The following is a 21628-nucleotide window of genomic DNA, read 5'->3' as shown; positions in this document are numbered from 1 at the left end:
ACTCCATCCCAGCAGCCAAGGGGAGACATACTTGTCAGTCACAGGCAGAGCAGGCTCAAAAACAGCTCCACTGACCAGGTGGGAGAGGAAACTTCTGCAGATGAGTTGGAGTGAGACCCCGAGAGTGGTCCAGGGTGGGGGGTGGGTAGCCGTTCTTTTCTTCCCACTTAGTTCCTCAGGCTAGTGGGTATCTACAATGCGGGGACACCCTCAAGCTCCGGAGTTCCAGGGCTCCTGCTAAGACACAACACGGTGGCGCTGTCCACACCTCTCCGCTTCCCCCCCCACCCCCCCGCCGCCGCTCCGGCCCTGCGCCTGGACCCTCAGCTCACTTTTAAACCGTTGCCCAAACCATGGCTTTCAAAGTCCTTGTTAATTTTTACTTTATTCCCTAAACTTCCCTTCCTCATTACATAACAAAATCGGCTGTGTTGCTGAAGTCACACAGCTGGTTATTTCCAGGGAAACGGACAGGTGTCTCTTCATGGCACGTGGATCTTACTGAAAGCCCACAGTGAGTTGGAACGTGAAGGAATTTTCCAAATGGCTTGTTTTCCTAGATCAGCTGCATTTTCCCCAGGAGCGGGAGGAGCACAGAAACCATCCTGCCTACTTTCAGAGTCTTTCTGGGGCCAAGGCTCTGTTCCCTGGGGGACAGAGGAAGTTCCAGCACCCCTCAGCTGATACCTCAAGGTGAGGGAAGGGCTGCTAGTGTGGAATTAGCCCCCCGTCATCCCCAAAGCATCGGAAACCCTGTGGCCTACATTGGGGTCTCACCATTGTTTCCATGGGCCCTGAGCACTGTCCCTTCATGGATGCAGGATTGAAATGTCTTTATTAGCTTGTTTTATTTTAAGACAAGGCCTTTCTATGTAGCCCAGGTTAGCTTAAGACAAGGCCTTTCTATGTAGCCCAGGTTAGCTTAAGACTGTCAATCCTTTTGCCCCATCTCCTAAATTCTGGGATTACAGATGCTTAACACCATGTCTGGCTCTTTGGTTGACTTTTAATTGTATAAAAATAAATATAACAGGATCTGGAATCATTCTTACAACTTGGCTACTTTTTTTTGAAAATGTAGAATTTTACAATTTTAATTAAAATAACCCAAACACTTTTGTGACCCTGAGAATGGAGTCAGGCTACTCATGAGCTAAGTGAGCCTTCAGCTGACGAGCTGCGACCTTGGTCTCGTGTTTTTATTTTAAGTGATACACAGTAACTGTACATATTTGGGGGTGGTGCGACGTCATCGCAAGCACATGGTGTGAAATGATTAGGACAGTTGACATCTCCATCTGCGGTGGTGAGTCCTCTTTGTCAACTTGATAAGCTTTAGAATCACCATGGAAACAAACCTCCGGGGATGTCTATGAGAGTGTTCCCAGAAAGGTTTGAACGAGCAGAGTGACACCTCCCACCCCCACCTAAGGGCGGCACCATCCCCTGGGCTGGGAGGAAAGGGGGGAAAGGAATGAAACCTCATCTTCTGCTTTCTGACTGTGGACACAGCGACCTTGTGCTCCTGCCTGCATGTCTTTTCCACTATGATGGACTGCACCTTTGAACTGTGAGCCAAAATTCCTTCCTTCCTTCCTTCCTTCCTTCTTTCCTTCCACATGGCTTTCATTGGGTGTTTTGTCACAGCAACAAGAAAAATTACCAGTATGCATCACCTCAGATCTTTAGCTGCTGTATGTGTGGGACTCCTTGGGAATCTCCCCTCCCCCTTCCTCTTCCTCACCCCCTTTCTCCTCATATTTTCCTTCTGGCTAGGTTTTGCTATGTGCTTGAAACACAGTTGATTATTGTCAACCATAGCTACCTTTCTATACAATAGAGCATTAGAATGGTACCTCTCCCTCCAACTACACCCGTTTAATTATTTATCATATTAGTCTTCTCTCCTGTTTTAGGCAGTTGAACTCAGAGCACTTTGTGGATCCCTACACGTGCGAGCACACCTCAGACCCCTCGACCAACATCTCTGTGAACTCGTGGAAGCACTGGGTCAACATCGTCAGTCTAGCTGCCAGGAACACCACTTGGACAATCACTACTGTCAGAGACACCAGACAGCTGTCTGGGCCTGACACTCTTCACTGAGGATCCTAAGTGAGTCCCCAGGCCAGGCCACGCCCAGAGAAGGCTGATATGTGCAGTCATCATCACTGCTCAGTATATTCAAGGATAGCTGGGCACAGTGGTGACAATGGTGGCCTGAACCCCAGTGCTAAGTCTTGCTCTGGGTGGCTCAGCATGACAGGCACCAGGATCACTAGCTGGCCAGCTAGGGCTGCAGACAAGCCAGCTTCCCAACTGTACAGAGCACCATTCCTCAGTCCTCACCACCATACTATGATGAGCAGTATAGTGAACTGATGGCGGGCTTGCCCCACCGCAGCCCCCACTGCCTGGGCCACTATCAGAGGAGCACAGGTACTTTGGCTGAAGACATCATCAGAGGTCAGCTCAACCCTGAACACACGACATCCTTTGTGATTCTAGGCATCACCTTGGTTTGTATTACAGAAACTGTACTTTGGATTTTGCAATTTTATCTTTCTCCAGCCTGATGCCACGCAGTTGGATCCTTTCACATTTCGAGACAGCAAACTGTCCGCTAGCACATAATTCTCCTGCCTCAGCCTCTTGAATGTTGGGTTCACAGGAGTGTGTTACCATGCCTAGCTAAGGGTATGAGATTTCATTCAATCAACCCAGCCAGATTCTCATTAAAACCAGACTAAGCAGGCCAAGGACAGAGCTCAAGGTCAGGTGTGGTCAATTTGAAGACCCAGAGAGGTCTGAGTCAAAGTGGGCCACAGGAGTCTGTCTCCCCTGTAATGCTGCCATCACAACCAACTACAATCAGTGGGCTGATTTTCATAATTGCTAATTAACCCTAATAACTGGTTTGCATACGGGCTGCCTGGCTCTGCTTTCTCATCTACCAGAGAAACATTTTGACCTTGGGCTCATCTGGCTCAGCAAGGCCCAACACACCCCGGGAGTCAGCACTGGCCTCTGTCCAGCCTGAACTGCCTCTCTTCGTGGACTGCAACAGCTCCCCCACCCAGGGGAACCCACCGACATCGCTCCACCCCTCCAAGGCCCAGAGCATGCTATCCTCAAGGGGTCACCCCCACCAGCTCCCTGTGTCTTTCCGTCCATCCGCAGGTTCTTTGTAAATAGCCTTGAAGTTTGTGTCTGGTTTGCTCTGCTCTCCCCATCTTCTGGGTGCCTCCTACAAATGAAAATTAAACCCTTGCTCTCTGCCACCTGCTAGTTCGGTCTTCCCCACTTCACCTGGCTGCTACTAACTTCTGAGTTTCTGTTTTCTGCAGATTAATTGAAAAAAAAAAAGAAAGAAAGAAAAGTCTTTGTCCTCCTACCTGGTCACACCCACAGTGTGGCTCTGTGAAAGCAGTACAGACCCTTTGAAGCCAGTTTGAGGTGGCTTAATTCCAGTGCCACATGCAGCCAGCTGTGCCACCCAGAGCCAGTCAATTAACCTCCCTGATCCCTGGTTGTTCAGATGTCTGGAGTTATGGAGACAGTCAGTTTGCTCTAGCTGCTCTAGCAGTGGGCCACCCTGCTGAGAGGAAGAAAGTTTTTTTTTCCTGATGGGCAGAGGCTGTGATGAGCCAGTAGAAGAAGACAGAGCGCCTCAGCAACCCGACAAGAAGCTGAGGGGAATGGCAGTGCCCGCTGTGCCAGTTTTTCCTCATTGCTGTAATTCCCCGAGCAAAGCATCCTAAGAAAGGGCTTGTTTTTAGCTCACAGTTCAAGGGTACAATCCATCATGGCTGCCGAGTGCACGGCAGCATCAGCATCAGGAGGCAGGGGGAAGCGTGTGCTGCATCAGGAGGCAGGGGATTGCATATGATGCATCAGGAGGCAGGGGGTTGCATGTGATGCATCAGGAGGCAAGGGACTGCATGTGATGCATCAGGAGGCAGGGGAGGCAAATGATGCTCAGCAGGTTTTCCTCCTTTCTATGCAGCCTGAAAACCCAGCCCGTGGCATGGTATTGCCCACAGTGAAGATGAGTCTCCTCCATTAGCCCAATCTAAACCTCCCTGGCAGACAAGCTCAAAGGCTTGTCTCCTAGGCGAGTCAAATCCTGTCCAGTTGACGATATTAACCATTACAGCTGCTTTGGCTGACAACTGACATGTACTCGTTTGGACTGAAGAAGGTAGAGAGGAGGGCTGGAGGCTTTGGGGCTGTGGGAGGGCCTGAGGGCGGGGCGGGGGGCGGGGGGGAGAGAGAGAGAGAAGGCTGCTGGCAAAAATAAGAAGCCAGTATGTTGCAAGCACGGAACACCCAGCCCCCTCCAGCCCCCTGACCCCTCCCTCTTGGTTCCCCCCTGTCTTCTCAGTCACCCCATTGCTCAGCCTGTCTGAAAGCAAGGGTCAGCTAGGCAGGGCCTCTGCACAGCTGGATCAGGCGGGGTTCCCTGGCGATTTGGATCTAAGGACCCCTTCTCAGAACAATATTATCAGCTGCATAAAATAAATGCGCACGATTACAGAGAGAACTGATTGCGGGGAAACACGTTTAGCAAAGCGCTCGGTCTCTTCATGTGGGGACATGCAGGCCGCTTCGTGAGCATGTTAAACAAGATTTGGTGGATGCCTGATAAATGCCCTGCCCCGGAGGCTGCACATCAGAACACCTGCAGCAGCTGCCGTGGGATGCGGGAAAGATGGGTGCTGCAGGTCACTGCGTCGCTGCGCCTGCCCTATCACCACGGTGTGAGGAAATGACAAGTGACATTTACAAGCTGCAGAAATAAGGGTATAAATTGTTTTCCAACCCGGTTCACGGACTCTGAATTCTGTGGACTCCGAGCCTCACTTCGCCTCTCTGCCATTTCCTAACGGGCTGTTCCTTCACCATCTCAAAGTCCTAGGGGCCTCACCTTCTGCAGGGAGGGGTGCCTGTTTTAAACTGTGCCCACTGTTTCCCGCCTTGATCACCATGTCAGCTTCCCCATCTCTATTCCCAGCTTCTCTGTTGCTCTGTGCCTCTGCCCTGGTGCTGGAAATGGTAAAGACTTCATATTTGCTAGGTAAGCACCACCAGCGAGCTACAGTGCCCGCTCCCCTGCTAATCCTTTCTTTTAAAACAGTCTCATTAAGTTACCCAACTGGTCTTGAACTCGGTCTGCAGCTCAGGTTAGTCTTGGTCCTTGAGATCCCCCTGTCTCAGCTTCCACAATAGTTGGGATGAGGGGCATGTTTGCTCACATGGCTCTGCTTGGTTGTATCCAGGCTCCACCTGGGACCAGAACTAACCCCCAAGGGCAAAGCTGATCCTGCTCCTCCCTTGTCCCCTGGCTTTGGACTGCTCGTTGTCTCCCTGTTGCCTGCAGAATGAACTTGGGGGGCCTTCGACAATCAGCAAGGGCCTCACCCAGCTCTTCAGCCTCCCGTTGACCTTACTCTTCCTCTCCCTTCCTGTTGTCTGAATCCCTGAGGCCCCAGGATTACATCCCCTGCAAACCCTGTGCCTGTGTGGGGCCCCTCCCTGAGTTGTCTGCCAAAGAGACATAGCCTAGTGGGATCCCAAGGTCCTGCCACACTGTGGTTGGCTCCTCCACACCTCAGCTCAGCCCCACACTCCCTGGGTAGATGTGAGTGCTCCTCCTCCCTGGAACAGAGAAGTGCCCTGGCCATAGCATGGTAACCTCACACCCTTTTACAACACAGCAAACTTCACAAGAGCAAGTCCTTTTTCTTCTGAGTTTCCCCGGAAACTCAGGCCAGTGGCTGGAGCCCAGCAAACCTTCAGGATGTTGGCTGAGTAAATGAATAAAAGACCAAAGACCAAAGCAAAGGGCAGGAGGGGTCCCAGTCCAGAGCAGCAGGGAACTGGATGCAGCCAGATGCTGCTCTCCACTCCTGTCGCCAGCAACCCCTCCTTTGCGTTGAGTTCCCCAGGTCCTCGCAGTGCATTTGATCTGGGGAGCAGGCTGTAACATGTTTAGTTCAGCTCTGTTCTTTGAGAAATCCCTCTGGTTTCTATACATACCTTCAATTAGAGGTGATTACGTCCCCTTGTCAAAGGCTCCTCACTTCCGTTTTATTCAACGGCGGATCTGCCGGTGCGTGAAGAATGGGATTGTAGGGTTTATAGAAATTCAATTCGCATGTGGCTTTTTAGGGACATGTGGCTCACAGAGGCCGGCCGGCCAGCATGACCATCCAGCTTCAGAGACAGTAGCAACACTTCGGTGTTCTTTCAAGCCACTCCCTTCTCAGCCCTCCTGGACTTGAGTCTGGAGATGCCATGCTAGTCACCAGGTCACTGGGGTCAGTGGCCTTTGCTTGGCGTGCTCTTTCTTAATCTCTCTGAGTTCTATGGAAGGTAGGCTTCTCCCTCAGCACCTCCTTAGGATTCCCCTTTCCTTTTTCCTCTCTCCATCGCTCCCTCCCTCTTTCCTTCCGTCTCCCTTTATTTTCCTGGACCCCCATTGCTAGGGATGGAACTTGGGTCTTTATGCATGTGCTCTACCCCTAAGCAGCAACCTTGCCACGAGGAGTCCCCTTCTGTAGCCCTATGAGAACCCCGCCCCACGCACCCCTTCCTATCACCTCCCCGTCTTGTGCCCAAATCCAACGCACAGCCCAGCTGCACCTCACACTCACGCTAAGCCCCACACAGCTGAGCCTAGCTCTCTGTGCTGGCCACTATGAACCCAACCCTTGTGGTGGTGTCCAGCACACGGTAGACATTTATAAATGGTAGGTCTGGCCTCACAGGAGAATCGATAGCCTGCACACTTCCATCCTCACAGAGGATGTACCCAGGCGCAGGTGCACAACATCCCCTGGGGCACCTCCCCAGCTTCCGTACCTGAGAGCACCGTGAAGACGGCAGCAAAGGCGTTGAGCTTGAGCCCGTCTATGACGCTGCTGGAGTGCAGAAGCTCAAGACACATGAGGCTGAAGCCGACCACCAGCAGGAGGATGTAGAGCACCTCGGAGACCACCGACAGCCACAGCACCCCTGGAGAGTGAGGTAGGAGCAGGTGAGAGACTGACCACCCTACCGGCCGCCACCACCCACTGAGAACAGCAGGTTGCTGCAAACCCACGCTCAGCTCTAGGATCTCCTGAGCTGCGGCACCCCGAGGGACCAGTGTCGGAGTGAGGCTGATGCTGCAGAGCCACACAAGGCACCTTTACTGGGCCCCCTTCATCCCAGCTCTGAGGGCCACCTTACTCTACATGGACAAAATTTCTATCACTAAGTCCCCTGGCAGGAGAGTCTCCATTACCTGAGCTATAAAGCATCCCTAATCCCGTTACCTGACCTCAAGCCTTGCCTACACCTTTGCCTGCCCTGCATCCTCCCTTCTATCCTACCCTGCACTGTTCTAGAAACCACCACTGCCAGGCCGACAGCTTTGGCCTGTGGTTCTCCCAGGAGCTTCCACGCTCTGCTGCGAGCCCGCTGTCATGAACGCAAATGATTGATCATTGGCCTAGAACTGACCCGTCACTGGCCTTTTCTAGGACTCAGTATTACATCGTTGAGGTGGGCCAGGAGGGAAGTTCACGGGGTTCCAGGGAGAAAAACCACCTGGTTCCAGCCCTTCCTGAAGGATGTTGCCCCTCAGCCCTCCTACTGGTTGGGGTATCTTCTGGGTTGCCACAGCTTCCTTCCTCATATCAGCCCACCTTAGGCTGCTAGCACTGCTACAGTTTAGGGATGGCTGCTGTCTTCCTGTCCCACATTGTCACCTCCTCTTCTTCCTGTATGCTTGTCACTGACACCGCATCTGCTTTCTTCTGGTCTATGTGGTTTCCCTGCAGAGCCCCATCCTGGCACTGTGCCCCGAGCATGCAATTCATATCCAGCTGGTCCAAGCTTCGTGCCACCCCAGCTCAGGACTCAGAAACAAACCCCAGTGCCTCAGTTTGTTCTTCTATAAAGTGGGAGTAACACTCAGAGCCGTGGTGCAGCACTGGGGAGAAATAGCTTCCTGGTACTGTGTAAGACTCTAGTTAGCCCAGTGAGGGACCCGGTCACTGGCCTGCTGCTGTTCTTATAGAAGGGACGCTCTGACTTGTGGGAATGTAGCCCACAGTCTTCTGACTGAGATCAAGACTAAAGATGGAAGCCGGGTGTGGTGGCGCACACCTTTAATCCCAGCACTCGGGAGGCAGAGGCAGGTGGATCACTGTGAGTTCGAGGCCAGCCTGGTCTACAAAGTGAGTCCAGGACAGCCAAGACTACACAGAGAAACCCTGTCTCAAAATACCAAAAAAAAAAAAAAAAAAAAAAAAAAAAAAGATGGAGTCAATGGGGAGTAGGTCCACAAAAGGGAATGGAGAGTAAATTTATCCCCACCCAAGCCGCACTGATGTCTTAGAGGATTATTAGTTAAGCCTGGCAGGTTGGAGATGAACCCTAGACCACTCCATTCTGTGAGAGCTGGCCACAAGAGACACGGCTCCAAGAGCTGGTGTGAGAGAGAGACGTCCTGGGTCAAGGTTGGGAGGATGAGGACAGTGAACACTAATTTGACACAGTCTGAAGCCACCTGGGAAGAGTCTCGATGAGGAACGGCTCAGGTTGGACTGTGGATGTGCCTAGGAGGGATTTTTCTTAATTATGTCAGTTGACGTGAGAAGAGCGGCCTAAGAGTGGGCAGCACTGCTCCTTGAGTTTGGGTCCCGAGTTGTATGGGTAGAGAAAGAGAGCTGAGGGGTCAGCAGGCATGCGGCCATTCTCTCTTTGTACCTGTCACAGTGCCTGTGGCTAGCTGTTTCCCATTCCTGCCTCTAAGAGTGGCAGAGCAGAATTCTGAAGGGATTGTTCCTGAAGGGAACAGCAGTTCTGCCTTTACCCAGAAACTTCTGGGGACTTAAGAGGCCTGGGATCAAACCCAGGTTGTTTCACTGGCCAGGAGGGACCTACTCAGAACCTTGGTCATCAGTTCTGTGGACTGGGTGCCTTGGAAGAGGATCCAAGTGGTAACTTCCTCCAGAGAAATAGTTACTACAGTTCTTTATTAAGGAAATGTCCCCCAAGACATGGGTAAGAGATGTGGGTAAGGGATGCAGGAAGGACAGGAGAGTAAGTGGTTGGGAAGCCATATCTCAGAGCTGCCTCGGCCAGGGCCTTGTTGCAATCCTCACTGGTTAACTTGGCTGGTGGGCAAGAAGATAAGGGGCTGAATCTGGCCAATCACTCCAGCCTCACCCTGGGGTGCAAGTGCCAGATTCTCCATCCTCAGCTCCCCAGCCTCACGCCCTACACCCACATGTGCTCCATGCTGGCACCTTTGACTGCCTAGCGATACCATGGCCACCAGCACCCGCACTGCCCCCCCAAGGAACCAACCTCATTCTCAAGAGGCAAATAAGAGTCCTCTGAGGCAGTGGCTGAGATGTGGGTGGCACAGTTCTATTTCCCCACAAAGACTGAAACACTGAATTGAACCAAAGTGAGAAAGCAGTTTTGTTCCCATCATTTTAAAGTTCTTATTACCTCCATCCAAAGGGTCTTTAGTGGTACTAATAATATGTTCTTAAAACTTTCCTAACACTTCTCAGTTTTGTGTCCAAGGTGGGGATCAGAGGGTCTCGTGAAGCCTAGACTGGCCTCCAACTTGCTATGTAGCCCAAGATGGCCTTGAATTCCTGATCCTCCTGCCTCTACCACCCAAATGCTCGCATTACAGGCATGTACCACTATGCCTGACTTTATGTGGTGCTAGAAACTGCACCCTGGGATTCAGACCAGGCAAGCACTCTTCCAGCTGAGTCTCATCCCAGGCCCCTACTTGTCAGTTTTCAGAAGACGGGCCTGGTACCCAGCATCCTCTGTGCACTTATTACTTCCTGGGCTGGCGATTCTCCCTAGATTCCCTTCACCCCACCCCCTCCCCCTATGCCTACTCAGACATCACTCCATGTCTCTGTCCAGCTCTGTGTCAGGGGTCTGAGCACCCCAGGCCCATGGCTCAGCCCTCAAGAGTACCTGAGACACATGTGCCTCTGCTGTTCCACCCTGCCCAAGACCGCTTTTACCGTATTCTGCCTTCTTGGCTCTAAGCGTCCTCTCCCCTTGGCTAGGGGAGCACCAGCTCCCACTGCTGTCAGCCTCTGGGGACACCAGAGGCCTCAATTCCATAAAGGTAGCCACTCAGCACCATTTGAGCAACTCTTTGCATCCAGGATTATTTCCGGTGTTATTTGGAGGATCCCCACCCCTCAAGGACACTTTCTGGCTCATCGTTTTTGTGGTGGTCAATCCTGGTCTTCCATCAAGCTGGATCTAACTAAGCCAATGGACCCAGGACCATCTTGACCAGCCATATAGAAGAAGTGGAATCTTAGGCCCCACCTGATACTATGGAACTGGGCACTGTGTGCTATAAACTGCTGCAGCCACTGTGGACATCAGCATGGAGGCATGAAACACAGACACACACACACACACACACAACACACACAACACACACACACAACACACACATAACACACACACACACACACACACACACACACACACACACACACTGACCATATGACCCAACTATGCAACTCCTAGGGTACAGCCAAAGGAGTCCAACTCAGCATGTCACAGAGACACCTACATATCAGTCTCTATTGCGCCTCTAATCACAGTAGACAAGCAGATAAGGAAAATGTTGTATAAGCACGGTGGAGTATTATTCAGCCGTAAAGAAAGAAGGAAATGACATCAGTTTTAGGGAAGTAGACAGAACTGGAGTCATCACGTTAAGTGAACTAAGCCAGACTCAGAAAGACAAATCACAGTTTTCTTCTCATTATCAGAATCTATACTCAAATTCAAGTAGAAGGGAGACTGGAGGGTGCCTGTGGGGGAGGAAAGATCAGAGAAGGATGAGTTTGATGGGAATACATTATTTACATGTGTAAATGTCATAGTGAAGTCTCACTCTTTTTTTTTTTTAAACAAATAATATACTCTAATTAACACACAAAGGGAGAAGGAAGGCACAGCAGCTGACAGCGGGGCCTTCTCTGACTTTAATGGGTTTGCTGACGACGTGGACACACGCTCAGGCTCAGATGCTCCAATCTTTCTTTTCAACACACATATGGAAAAGAGGGTTGACTTTGGCAGACACAAGCCTGCGCTGGGATGGCAAGTGTTGGTGTCTGGAGGACACAGCAGACGGTGGGAATAATGAAGCGGGGGGGGGGGGGGGGGGGGCAGGGGGGGAGGTGGTGGGGGGTGGGGGACAGTATGCAACACAGGACTGCAGAGAAGGGAGCAGCAGCCCCCGGCAGAGCTGTGCCTTGGTTATGGGGGAGGGGAGTTCTGTAATCAAAGACAGGAGGGAGGCCAGTCTCCGAACTCAGCAGCGCTAATGGCTAGATGCTCAGCAGAGAATGGGTGACCTTCGGGGGCAGAAGAAATGGAAAGATTTCTCATCAGGTGGGACTGAGCTGACAGTTAATCCTGTTAGCTGCACTTTTTGCCTTTTTAAAAAACAGCTTGGCGAGGTCAACTCTGACCCGCCATTGATGGAATTGATGGGTTTGCAGGACTGATTTCCCTTTCCTGAAGTCCCTCCCCAGCGGAGAGTCACAGGACTGGCTCCTCACTGCGCTCAGAGACACCTGGGGGAATCAAGCCTCAGTCGGCCTCCTGTGACCCTGAGTGTGGGCTTCACCTCCATCCCCAGCTGCCCTCACTGGAGAAATGGGCATAGTAGACATGGTAGACATGACAGACAGTGCAGAAGCAAGCCCCTGTGGATGCCGTGGCCTTGATGCTGGTGTGTGTGTGTGTGTGTATCTATGTGTGTGTCCGTGTGTCTGTGTGTGTGTCTACGTGTGTATGTGTGTATGTGTGTTTGTGTATGTGTATGTGTATGTGTGTTTGTGTGTCTGTGTGTCTGTGTGTGTGTCTGTGTGGGTGGGTGTGTTGGCGTATTAGTGTGTGTGTCTGTGTGTCTGTGTGTGTCTGTGTGTCTGTGTCTGTGTGTGTGTCTGTGTGTCTGTGTCTGTTTGTGTCTGTGTGTCTGTGTGTGTCTGTGTTTGTGTCTGTGTGTCTGTGTGTCTGTGTGTGTCTGTGTGTCTGTGTCTGTGTGTGTCTGTGTGTCTGTGTCTGTTTGTGTCTATGTGTCTGTGTGTGTCTGTGTGTGTCTGTGTAGGTAAAGTAAAACCATTTCTGGTGAACAAGCATAATTACTAATTATAGTCAAATAATGATTAGTTATAGTCAAATCTCACTCAAGGAAGGGGGGGCTACCTTCCAAGAGCTGTGTGGCCTGAACACACACTGAGCATACACCTCACCATGCAGGCTTGTCAGACCTCTTGGTGGAAGGCAATGCCTGAGAAAGGCTTGTTTTTTTACAGTAAACATGTTTTTGGGTAGCATTCATGCTAAATAACAAGGGAAGTCAAGCACGTGGCTGGGGTATGGTAGCTTCTGCTTCTAACCCCAGTGCTTGGACTCAGGGAATCAGGAGGATCAGGAGTTCAAGGCCTTCTTGTGCTACATATCTGCCTCAAGACTAACTTGAGATACACAGGACTCTACACATAATTAGTTAATTAATAAAGAAAAGGTGAGAATCAATAGAGGAAGATGCTCAACGTACTCATCTGCATGCACGTTTGCATGCGTGGGAGCTTGCACCTATATCCCCAAGAGCACCACACGCGGAAAGTATAAATAGCAGACGTTTAATCACCCTCATATGCACCACGTGCACACAGAGAATATAGAACTGTAGATACATAAACACCTTCATATGCATCACACAAGATGGCGGAAAGTACAGCAAACTAGATGTGTAAACACATTCAGTGGCTATCATTACCAAGTATGACATGCTGTATGTAACTGGAGACTCTCTGCCTCCGTGCAACTGCAGGTGTGCTGGATTTGTTAGCGTCACCATGGCCACAGCAGCAGAGTGAAGTCTTGTGATGTTAGGACAGTGACAGGAATTTTCAGTTTGGTTGTATTCTCATGGGACCAGAGCTAATGAATGTGACCACCATTTGGACAGGTTGATGGAGCCCAGCAAGGTGGCTGCTGACCACTCATGGGTGGGTTGCCCTGGTGGACGGGAGCCTGAGACTGGGCCAGTAGCCATCAACATGTGGAGCCACAGCTCCTGTGTCATGCATGAAAACCAGGTCATAATTATAGTCAATACTAAGACAGAGAGCCTGGGAGGGCGACACACCCCTGCTGAGTCCCAGTGTTCTCTCCTGTAAGTGGGGTCTCTGCACCCACTTCCTGGGCTGCTGTAAGGACTAGGTAGCTCATTGGTGAGTCAGGAGCTAGCCCCTCTCTGCCTGCACATGCTGGGTGAAGCCTTAGCGGTTCCTACTATGATCCTAGTGCTCCTGGTGTGGTGACACTCAGGGGACCCCCGAGGTCTGGGACAACAGCCTATCAGCCTTAGACAGATAAAGTCCTTAGGGGGATCAGAGGGGAACAGTTGCAAAGTCACAGGAAACCAAGATGTGATGGTGTTTGAAGAGGGAGGGAAACAATTCTTTTTCCTCAAAATAAATAAATAAGAATCCATCCGTTTAATACATTGGATCAATAAGTCACAGCACCGTGGCTGAGGGCTGAGTTCGGCCCGCACGCCCTGGCTCCGAGTGAGCACGTTAAGTCATGTAAATGACATGAGCCAGTCTGCTGGGGCTGGGAACAGCTCAGTGACAGCTGCTGCTTATGAAATGTCAGCGTAGGGGTGGGAGGGGGTGGATCAGTGACCAGAAGGTGTGGGCTGTCAGGAAAAGGCCAGAGGCCTCACAGAAGCAAGAGAGGGCTGCCTGGAGTCACAGAGCCCCCAGCCTGCAAATCAGAGGCTCCCTGTGCAGGGCATGCTGGGATATGCTGTCTCAGGGCAAAGCAGAAGCAGAGGCAGGCTGTGAGCTCAATGCACCCCCTGGGCCATTTCCTATCACATAGAGGGAACACAAGAGCAGGGGGTACTCTGTCAGCAGACAAGGGACAGGAGCTTAGAGAAAAGGGGTACCCAGAAGGGGAAACTTTAGGGAGACCAACAGACCTACCCCTGTTGCTAGCATCTCCCTACTTGGAGCCCTGAGGGAGGGCTCAAAGGTCCATCTGCTGCTGCAGAGCCTCAGTTTCCCCCTTGAGAAAGTCAGGGAATTCTCACACAAGCTGCCAGCAGACAGAATCCAACCAGCAGAAATGTCTTGTTTGGCCCACACAATATTTTTAAAAATATCTGCGTTCATTGTCAACATTTAAAAATAGGAAGTGCCTCACCAGGCTCCAGTTTTCTGAAGTTCATTTGCAAATTGGGTGGGCGTGGCATAGCGAGCCCGAAGCCCCACATGGCCACCGAGGTGGGGACAAGTTAAGGCAGAGCTACCTCCCAACAGGGCACACACGGACAGGGTGGCCTAGATCCCACCTGGCACCTCAGCCAGTCATGGTTCCTCCCAGGGTTTATAGGTCCACATGGCAGAGTCTTAAAGCCATTTCCGTCCCTGATACTACAGGGACACGAATTTTATTTTTTTCTTTCTCTATGGCTGTCTTGAATCTGTAAACCTCCTGCTTCAGCCTCCCAAACTCTGTGGTAGCAAGAGTGGCCCCAACTCCTGGCTATGGATGCAGCCTAAGCTCTGGGTGGCACCGAGACCACATGTTGGAGATATGCCTGTGCCTGGATCACCAGCTTTTAATAGGCCAGGGTCCTAGCATCCATGCAGAATGGCAGATACTCAGAATTAACTGGAAAGAAGAAAGGCCTTTGGTTCAGATTCCTAGACTGGTCTATCAGAGTCAAGAATGTGAAATGGGAATGGGTCTTGTCCTCACTTTATGGCCTGAGCCATGAAATGTCCCCAACAGGCTTCCATAGTTGAACAAACAGTCCCCAGTTGATGGTGCTGTTTGGGGTCTGGTTAAAGCAGGTCACGAGGGGTGGGCCTTGAAGGACACACCCCCCACACCCTCCCATCCCCCCCTCCCTGGTTCTGGTGTATGCTATCTGCCTCCTGCCTGGCAGCACAGGAAGCTGCCCTGCCTCCACCCTGCTGTCCCCACCATGGTGACAGAGGCCTTCTAAAACGATTCTCTTAGGTTGCTTCTGTGAGTCATGCTATCCTGTGACCAGAGGGGTAGCCCTCTCCCACTGCATCACATCCCATAGTCTTTCTACAGAGGCCCGGAGACCAGAGGTGGGGGTGGGGTGGGGGGTGGGAGGGGTGAGGGGGGTGAGGGGGGGTTCCCAGCACCACAATGATCTCAATCCCCTTAACAAGTCAGGAAGTCTTCTAGGCCTTGACTCAAGGTCACAGTGGGCATTCTCAGTGGCTGCCCTGTGGGACCGCTGGGGTGGATTTCAATGTCAACAGTCAGGTTCTTGAGAACATGGAACCTGGCTGTTTTCTACAGACCTAGGTTTTCTAGAACCATCCTTTCATATGCCACATGACAAAGCACATCAGGGTCTCAGCATGTCCAGGAGCTCTGGGGTGTTCAGGACCCACTCTCACACAGACTGTTGACTCGGGTCAGCAATGGGCCAGCTCCCCAGCTGGCCTAAGAGACACAATCAAGAGCTAAGGGAGAGATCTGCGGCAACAGGTTCAAATGTGTTAATGGATCACTTAGTGCTTGAGCCAAGTGAGTCCCAAGTAGAGACGCTCACCCCAGCCTCATTCCCACCAAAAGTCTCCAGTCCTAACCCCCAGACCTGTGCCCATGCCACCTTGCATGGCAGTAGACCTCACAGAATGTGATTAAGACCTTGAGGTGGCACTAGCCTGGTTATAGGGTCCACAAGTGTCATCACAATGGAGCACTGTTTGAGGAAGATAGAAGGCTGGCTCGAAAACGAAACAGGCCTTGGAAAGACAGGCGCTAAGGGACCCAATATCCTTCATAATGAAACGAGGCATAAAAACAAGTTGTTAGGAGCATCAAGAACGTACCACATAGGACTGGGGTTGGGGCTCAATTGTGGAGCACTTGCCCAGCATGAGCAAAGCCCCAGATTCTGTCTCCAGCACTGTGAAGTTTCCAGAAAGCAATCTAATCCTTGTGACAGACCTCTGACTTCACACTACAGACCTCATTGGTACATAAATCCAAGCTGTGTTAAGCCACCAGGTTCCTTCAATGTCACCTCCTCCAAGGAGCCTGTCCTAAGCACCCCAGCCTCAGCAGTGGCCCCGTGGAGACCCCTGCAATATGTGTCATGTCTCCCATAGGGGAAGAGTCTGAACATGGATCGAGCCCTCTGCAACTGACTTTGACCTTCCCTAACCTCTTTGAGCCTCAAGTACTCAGATGGCCCTCGTGACCTCAGCAATGACCACTGAGCAAACTGGCTTGTCTCTGGCAGTGCTATCTTTCCTCAGAGCTCAGAGGCCATGGTCCCTGTTAATTCTAAACCACCTCTGGCAGATGTGCCCTTTAGAAAGGGCTCTGCTGGAAGCCAAGGGCAGTCACGGAACATCTGCGACACGTCACAGTGACCTTGGTCTCCAGCACCAGATGACAGGAACTTCTCGTTCTCTTCAGGACCCAGAAGCTGGCTTTGGGAACACACTACTGCCTCGAGTGCTGGGACTAAAGGGTGGGGAGAGGCGGAGAGCTGGAGATTACAAGGTCAAGGCTGAACTGCGGCCCTGCAGACAGGCCTGCCAGTCTCTCTCAGGTCATCCTGGCCAAGATGCCTGCCTCCCAGCCTCCCAGCCTCCCTTTTCTATCTGTATCTTGTAAGCACATGGCACAGAGGCAGGCATAGAAGGTCCAAGGAGTCCTGAGGACAGGCCTTTGAGCTTGTGTGGTTTTGTGTTCTTTCCCCCATGAACCCTGCTCCCTTTTCTTTTTGTCCTTTACGTGCCCTTTCTGTCTCTCTCAATTTATATCTCTCCTTTCTGTCCCCTTCCAGCTACCTACGATATTCTTATATTTTTAATTCAATGCCATGTTCATATTTTTAAAGAATCAATATTCTTTTTTGAGACTCTGCCAGACCAGGACCACATTCCCACTTGTGGGCAGTAGCCAGAGCTGAGTGTGCAATGAGAGAACCAGCCCACATTGTGGACAAACAAGTCATTCTGAGTGGCAGCTGGAGGAAACTCTGTGTGTGTGTGTGTGTGTGTGTGTGTGTGTGAGAGAGAGAGAGAGAGAGAGAGAGAGAGAGAGAGAGAGAGAGAGAGAGAGAGAGAGAGAGAGAGGAGGGGGGAGGGAGAGAGATACACAGTCAGTGATGGAGGTCAGAGGCACACAAGGAGTCGGGGAGAAGGATGAGGCCAGCAGGGCATGATGGGAAACTCCCTGTAGCTCCTAGACACCAGTTGATTCCATGCCACCTGCTGCAGGTCTAGAGTTGTGGGGCTGTTACTGGGGTGTTGAAAGTATTGCCTGCCCCTGGTTCTGGCCTCCCACTGTATATCTGGTCCACCCAGATGTGAGCAGCTTCCACCATCCACTGACATTATCATGAGTTCATCCACCATGCCTTCCCCACCATGATGGGGGGAAATGCTTTAATGAGCCAAGATACAGTTTCCCCCTTAGGTGGTTTCTATTGGCATTTTGTCTTGGCAGCGTGGAAAGAAACCAAACCAGAAAAGAACAACTTCCCAAGCCTAGACCCTGCATCAGCACCACAGAGGCAGAGGAAATGGATCTAGCTCCAGCTCCCCAGGAGCCTCAGACTGAACAAATGGGTCACACAATCAATCATGGCCATGCACAGGCCATCCAGGACTGCCAAGAACCATAACTGCCCTCAACTGACTGTGAGAATGTGTCTCCATCACCACCCTGTGTTAGCTATGAGAGGAAACTGAGGCGCAAAAACACTCAGTGCCAACCCCAGAACTCCAGACGTCAGGTGGCAGATCCGGGACTGCTTCCAGTGGGAAGGGACAGGGCAAGTGGGGTGGGGTGGGGGGCTTGTACATCACTTCCTGTACCCAGAGACATGTGGGCAAGTGACCTAAACCTTGCAGAACCTAGATTGCTCCATCTGCATGATAGCATGCTATTGGCAGAGCCTTAGTGGGGCCTTCCAGGAAACAACAAAACATGCTAGAAGGTGTCCAGGATGCAGGGGACAAAGGATTGAAGGCCACTGTGAGGCAGACTATGTCCCAGTAGGGCTGTGGCGACAAGAAAGAAGCATCTGGTCTGGCTGGAGAGTCTCTGGGAGGATGCCATCACCAGGACAAGAGGAAGTCCAGGAACGCTGAACCAGATGAGGAAGTGGAGGCTAGGAGATCAGTGGCTCAGTGGCTGAGCTGAAGGCCACACTGAGGGGCTAGGAGAAGCCAGAAGTAGCTGAGTCAAACTGGGTTGATAAGTTCTCCCAGCTACCAAGCAGAGCCAGGATCATGGAGGAGCAAAAGCGACCATTTCCCTGGGGATGACCATGGGGCCCCCGCTGCTGATGCAGTCTTATGGTGGTCCCAGGCAAGATGGGCTGCCCACTGAGGTATTGCCTTTGCAGCTGTCAGTGTGCGTGTATCACATGGCCACATCAATAAGAGGACATACAACTCCACAGAGTCCATCCATCTGCTCCCAGCACTCTATTTTTCCTGGACCACTCTATCTTATCTTCCACCATTGTTTGCTCCCTCTGGTCATGGTGGCCTCTCTGCTGCTCCTTCAAGGCAACAGGTCTATTCTACCATAAATGCTCTTTTCAGGGTCTGCAGTGACCTAAATATTGTCCGTGTCCCCTAGGTGCTCTTGTGTTCAAATGTGATATCTAAATGCCATATTCGGCATCGCCTTCCTGACATTGATGCTTAAAACTGCCAGCAGCAGTCCCCCACGTGTCTTGTCCCACTCAGCGTCACCTGTGTGGATGCAGCGTGGACTCTGGGAGAGCGCTTTACAACCCTCATGGACTTAGAACCTGATCATAAGGGAATCCATTTTTCTTTATCCCATCACCATATGGGACTGACTCGCTCTGAGAGAGAGGGGGAGACTTGGACAGCCACCAGCATAGCTGGGGGGCTTCCGTGCTCAAGAAGATATTCAGCTGGGCCACACAAGGAGGAGGACAGTATTCAAGGCATAGGAAGAAGATTGACAAACTGCCCCAATCTCAGGTATATGCGCTCTTAGGCAGCTCCAGCCAGGGTGGCTGTTTGACACCTGGGTTTCACTGCGTAGCCCAGCTCATCTGGAACTTGTCATCTTCCTCCCTCTGGGCCTCACCAGTGCTTGGATGCCAGGCATGCCCACCATGTTTCACTGCGAGACTGGGTTATTCTCGCCCAGGGGGAATTGTCATGGGGAAGGGAAACATGTGTGTGTGTGTGTCTGTGTGTCTGTGTGTATGTGTCTGTGTCTGTGTGTGTATATGTGTATGTGTCTGTATGTGTATATGTGTGTGTCTGTGTGTATATATATGTGTGTCTGTGTGTGTGTTTGTATGTGTGTGTCTGTGTGTATATGTGTCTGTGTGTGTGTCTGTATGTGTATGTGTGTATATGTGTGTGTCTGTGTTTCTGTGTATCTCTATGTGTGTCTGTGTCTGTGTGTCTGTATGTGTCTGTGTGTGTGTCTATTTATGTGTGTGTATGCATATGTGTCTGTGTGTGTGTCTGTTTATGTGTGTGTGTGTGTGTCTATGTCTGTGTCTATTTATGTGTGTGTGTGCATATGTGTCTGTGTGTGTCTGTTTATGTGTGTGTGTGTGTGTCTGTGTGTCTGTGTGTGTCTATTCGAGCATGCCACACACTCATGCCGCATAAGGGGCAGAGGGGGATCCCATCCAGTCTGTCAGCCACTTTGTGCCGACACTGGAAGGACACTGCATCTTTCATCCTGCCCTCTCCCTGCCGCCTCCACCTGGACCACAGGATCCTGGCTTTATCACTTTGGCAGAGGAATTTAAAAATACCCAGACTTCCCAGCCTAGAGTTTGCTCTCTCATCTAGAGGCACCCACAAAGCTTTTGCCAATAAAAACGACATTTTCCTTTGGTGTTTATAAAGATCAAAGTCCTAGGGAATAAGCAGGCTGGCGGCCTTTGAGAACGGCGGCTTCCCAGAGCCTGAGGTTTGAGGCTTCAAAAAAAAAGAAGTTTTTTAAGGAGGCCCAAAAGGTTAGCTTTCCAGACAGTTCACAAAAGAAGGAGCCAATCCAGTCAAGATCAGATGAAAAAATAGATCCAACCTCAGTAGTAATAAAATTTAGATTAAAATCCCACAAGGCAGCTCTTGAAGCAGGCCTATTAAGCAAAGATTTTTTAAAGATGAACTCTAAGAGGTGGAGAAGAAAAAGTGGCTTTCCCTCCAAGAAACATTTATTTCTCCAGTTTTCCAGGCCCTCTGCAGATAAAAGCCAGGCTGCCCACACTGGCTACCATATTGGGCACTGTTGCTCTTGCTTGTTTCTTCTGCGATGTTCTTCTGTCTTGTCTTCCTATGCCTGGCTACTTTTCTCCACTTGGGTCTCAGTTCAATTCTCAACTCCTCCAAGAAGCTTCAGAAGGCTTCCCAACTCACCCTGGCACCCTGCAGTGTCCCGCTGCTGGACACGCCCCCACGGAGACATTTCTTTGTCCCTCTACAGCATCCCCTCGCTTTGGCCTTCCCATCCGTGAAATGGGTGTTCCTACTGGCCCTTCCTTCTTCATAATGTCCTGGCATCCTGCCTGCTCTGCCTCTACTCTCTCCCCACAACGCTCTGGACAGCGAGGCAGTGTTCCCTGTGGGTACAGAACCAGCTTTTCTTTCTAGGGACCACACCCTCAGGATTATGTGCCCTTGTGTTCAGGGAGCTCCAGGCCCTGTGTCCAGGACAGGATGGGGCATAGGAGTTTTCAATGTTTGGCTCAGGACTAGGCACATGACTGAAGCTGAGCCAGTCAGGGCCCAACCTGAGACTTTCCAGCAGCATGTGCCCTCCCCTTCCCACTGGGCATTGCTAAACTGATGAGGGGAATAGAAGCTGTGGGGAGCACCTCTGTCCCCACCCAGTTTGTCCTCAGGAAGCTTGGTGCGGGAAAGAGCTGAGTTCAAGTTCACGGTGTGCTCAGAGAACCCGGCTCCAGCTATGCCTGAAGGGCCGGAGCGTAAGCCCTTGGGCAGGCTGCTGTCAGAATTCTCTATATCTTGAGTAGCTTTTGGCCTTTGCTGTCCCTGTAAGGATGCCTGTCACAGGAATGTTTGCTTGCTGGTCAGTCAGCCTCCCAGGTCAGACTGTCACCACTCTGTGTGACACTGCTAGGCACAGCACTGGCCAAGTCACCAGGGAAGAGAAAAAAAAGCCAGACAGATAAAGCCAGGCAGCTTGAGGCCTTAATGGAGGGGTTGCTCTGTCAGTTTCAGAAACCACAGACTATGATCTGAGCAATTAACCTTTCTGTGGAAGTCAAGGCCGATTATGTCCCGGGGGCGTCTGGGCATCTGTGTAGCTGACCAAATGCCTCAGCCTGTCTTGGCTCTTACAGGCTGAACTAAGCACCATCGTCTCCCACAGCACAGGCTGCTGCCTGGTTTGTCCGCTCCTTCCACTGACTGCCCCCTCCCTGCTCCACACACTGTCCTCAGTGACCTCTGCCCTTTCCCTTTCCCTTTCCCTCTACTTCCCCATCCAACACCTCCAAACAACGTCCTGGGCTGGA

General features: G+C 51.4%; 1 protein-coding gene across 1 annotated transcript in view; it reads right to left on the bottom strand.

The window, feature by feature from the left end:
- Positions 1-21628, bottom strand: part of GSG1L (GSG1 like) — a 198152-nt gene that overhangs the window by 67220 nt on the left and 109304 nt on the right. The window contains exon 3 of the mRNA XM_084800958.1: positions 6865-7017. Coding sequence (XP_084657084.1) covers positions 6865-7017 — 153 coding nt within the window. The remainder of the gene's footprint in view (positions 1-6864; positions 7018-21628) is intronic.

The sequence above is a fragment of the Acomys minous genome (genome assembly GCF_964271855.1).
Source record: "Acomys minous genome assembly, chromosome: 2".
Lineage (NCBI taxonomy): Eukaryota > Metazoa > Chordata > Mammalia > Rodentia > Muridae > Acomys > Acomys minous.
The sequence above is the reverse complement of the archived record's forward strand: the minus strand, read 5'-3'. Positions and strand labels throughout refer to the sequence as shown.